We start from the raw sequence: 1,453 nt of genomic DNA, 5'->3' as shown, positions 1-1,453 counted from the left end.
TGACCACAGAGTCCTGGAGGACCTTTATCTTAGAGTGCCCACGCAGTAACCATAGAGACCTGGAGGACTTCCTAGTTTAACCTGAGGAGCGACCATAGAGTCTTGGAGGACTCCTCATGCAGTGACCATAGAGTCCTGGAGGACTTCTCTTCCAGATCGCCCATGCAGTGACCATAGAGACGTGGAGGACCTCCCTCCTAGAGAGTCCAAATGGTGACCATAGAGTCTGGAGGACTCCCCATGCAGTGACCATAGAGTCCTGGAGGACTCCCCGTGCAGTGACCATAGAGTCCTGGAGGACTTCCCCAGAGCGCCCTCCCCTGACCATAGAGTCCTGGAGGACTCCTCTTGCAGTAACCATAGAGTCCCGGAGGACCTCCCTCCTAGAGCGCCCACGTGGCGACCATAGAGTCCTGGAGGACTTACCCAGCGCGCCCTCCCCCTGACCATAGAGTCCCGGAGGACCTCCCTCCTAGAGAGTCCAAACGATGACCATAGAGTCCCGGAGGACTCCTCTTGCAGTGACCATCGAGTCCTGGAGGACCTCCTTCCCAGAGCGTCCACGTGGCGACCATAGAGTCCTGGAGGACTTACCCAGTGCGCCCTCCCCTGACCATAGAGTCTTGGAGGACTCCCCATGCAGTGACCATAGAGTCTTGGAGGACTTCTCTCCCAGAGCGCCCACGTGGCGACCATAGAGTCTTGGAGGACTTACCCAGAGCGCCCTCCCGTGACCATAGAGTCCTGGAGGACTCCTCTTGCAGTAACCATAGAGTCCTGGAGGACCTCCTACTGTACCCTGAGGATCGACCATAGAGTCCTGGAGGACTTCTCTTCTAGAACGCCCACGTGGTGACCATAGAGTCCTGGAGGACTCGTCATGCAGTGACCATAGAGTCCCGGAGGACCTCCCTCCTAGAGAGTCCAAATGACGACCATAGAGTCCCGGAGGACCTCCCTCCCAGAGCGCCCACGTAGTGACCATAGAGACGTGGAGGACCTCCTAGTTTAACCATAGAGTCCTGGAGGACTTCCCCAGAGCGCCCTGCCCTGACCATAGAGTCCTGGAGGATCCCCTCTTGCAGTAACCATAGAGTCTTGGAGGACTTCCCCAGAGCGCCCTCCCCGTGACCATAGAGTCCTGGAGGACTTCCCCAGAGCGCCCACGTGGCGACCATAGAGTCCTGGAGGACTCCTCTTGCAGTAACCATAGAGTCCTGGAGGACCTCCTACTGTACCCTGAGGATCGACCATAGAGTCCTGGAGGACTTCTCTTCTAGAGCACCCACGTGGCGACCATAGAGTCCTGGAGGACTCGTCATGCAGTGACCATAGAGTCCCGGAGGACCTTCCTCCTAGAGAGTCCAAACCGTGACCATAGAGTCCTGGAGGACTCCTCATGCAATGACCATAGAGTCCTGGAGGACTTTCCCAGCGCGCCCTCCCCTGACCA

The 1,453-nt window shown here is 57.7% G+C and overlaps 1 protein-coding gene across 1 annotated transcript in view; it reads left to right on the top strand.

Moving 5' to 3' along the window:
* The first annotated feature begins 488 nt into the window (after positions 1 to 488).
* The window catches only part of RUSF1 (RUS family member 1), a 22,833-nt gene continuing 21,868 nt past the window's right edge, over positions 489 to 1,453 (top strand). The window contains 1 exon segment of the mRNA XM_068664538.1: positions 489 to 597. Within this exon segment, the coding sequence (XP_068520639.1) occupies positions 489 to 597 (109 nt within the window).

This window comes from Anas acuta, chromosome 33, assembly GCF_963932015.1.
Source record: "Anas acuta chromosome 33, bAnaAcu1.1, whole genome shotgun sequence".
NCBI lineage: Eukaryota > Metazoa > Chordata > Aves > Anseriformes > Anatidae > Anas > Anas acuta.
Note: the sequence above shows the minus strand (reverse complement) of the source record. Positions and strands in the feature narration are given on the sequence as shown.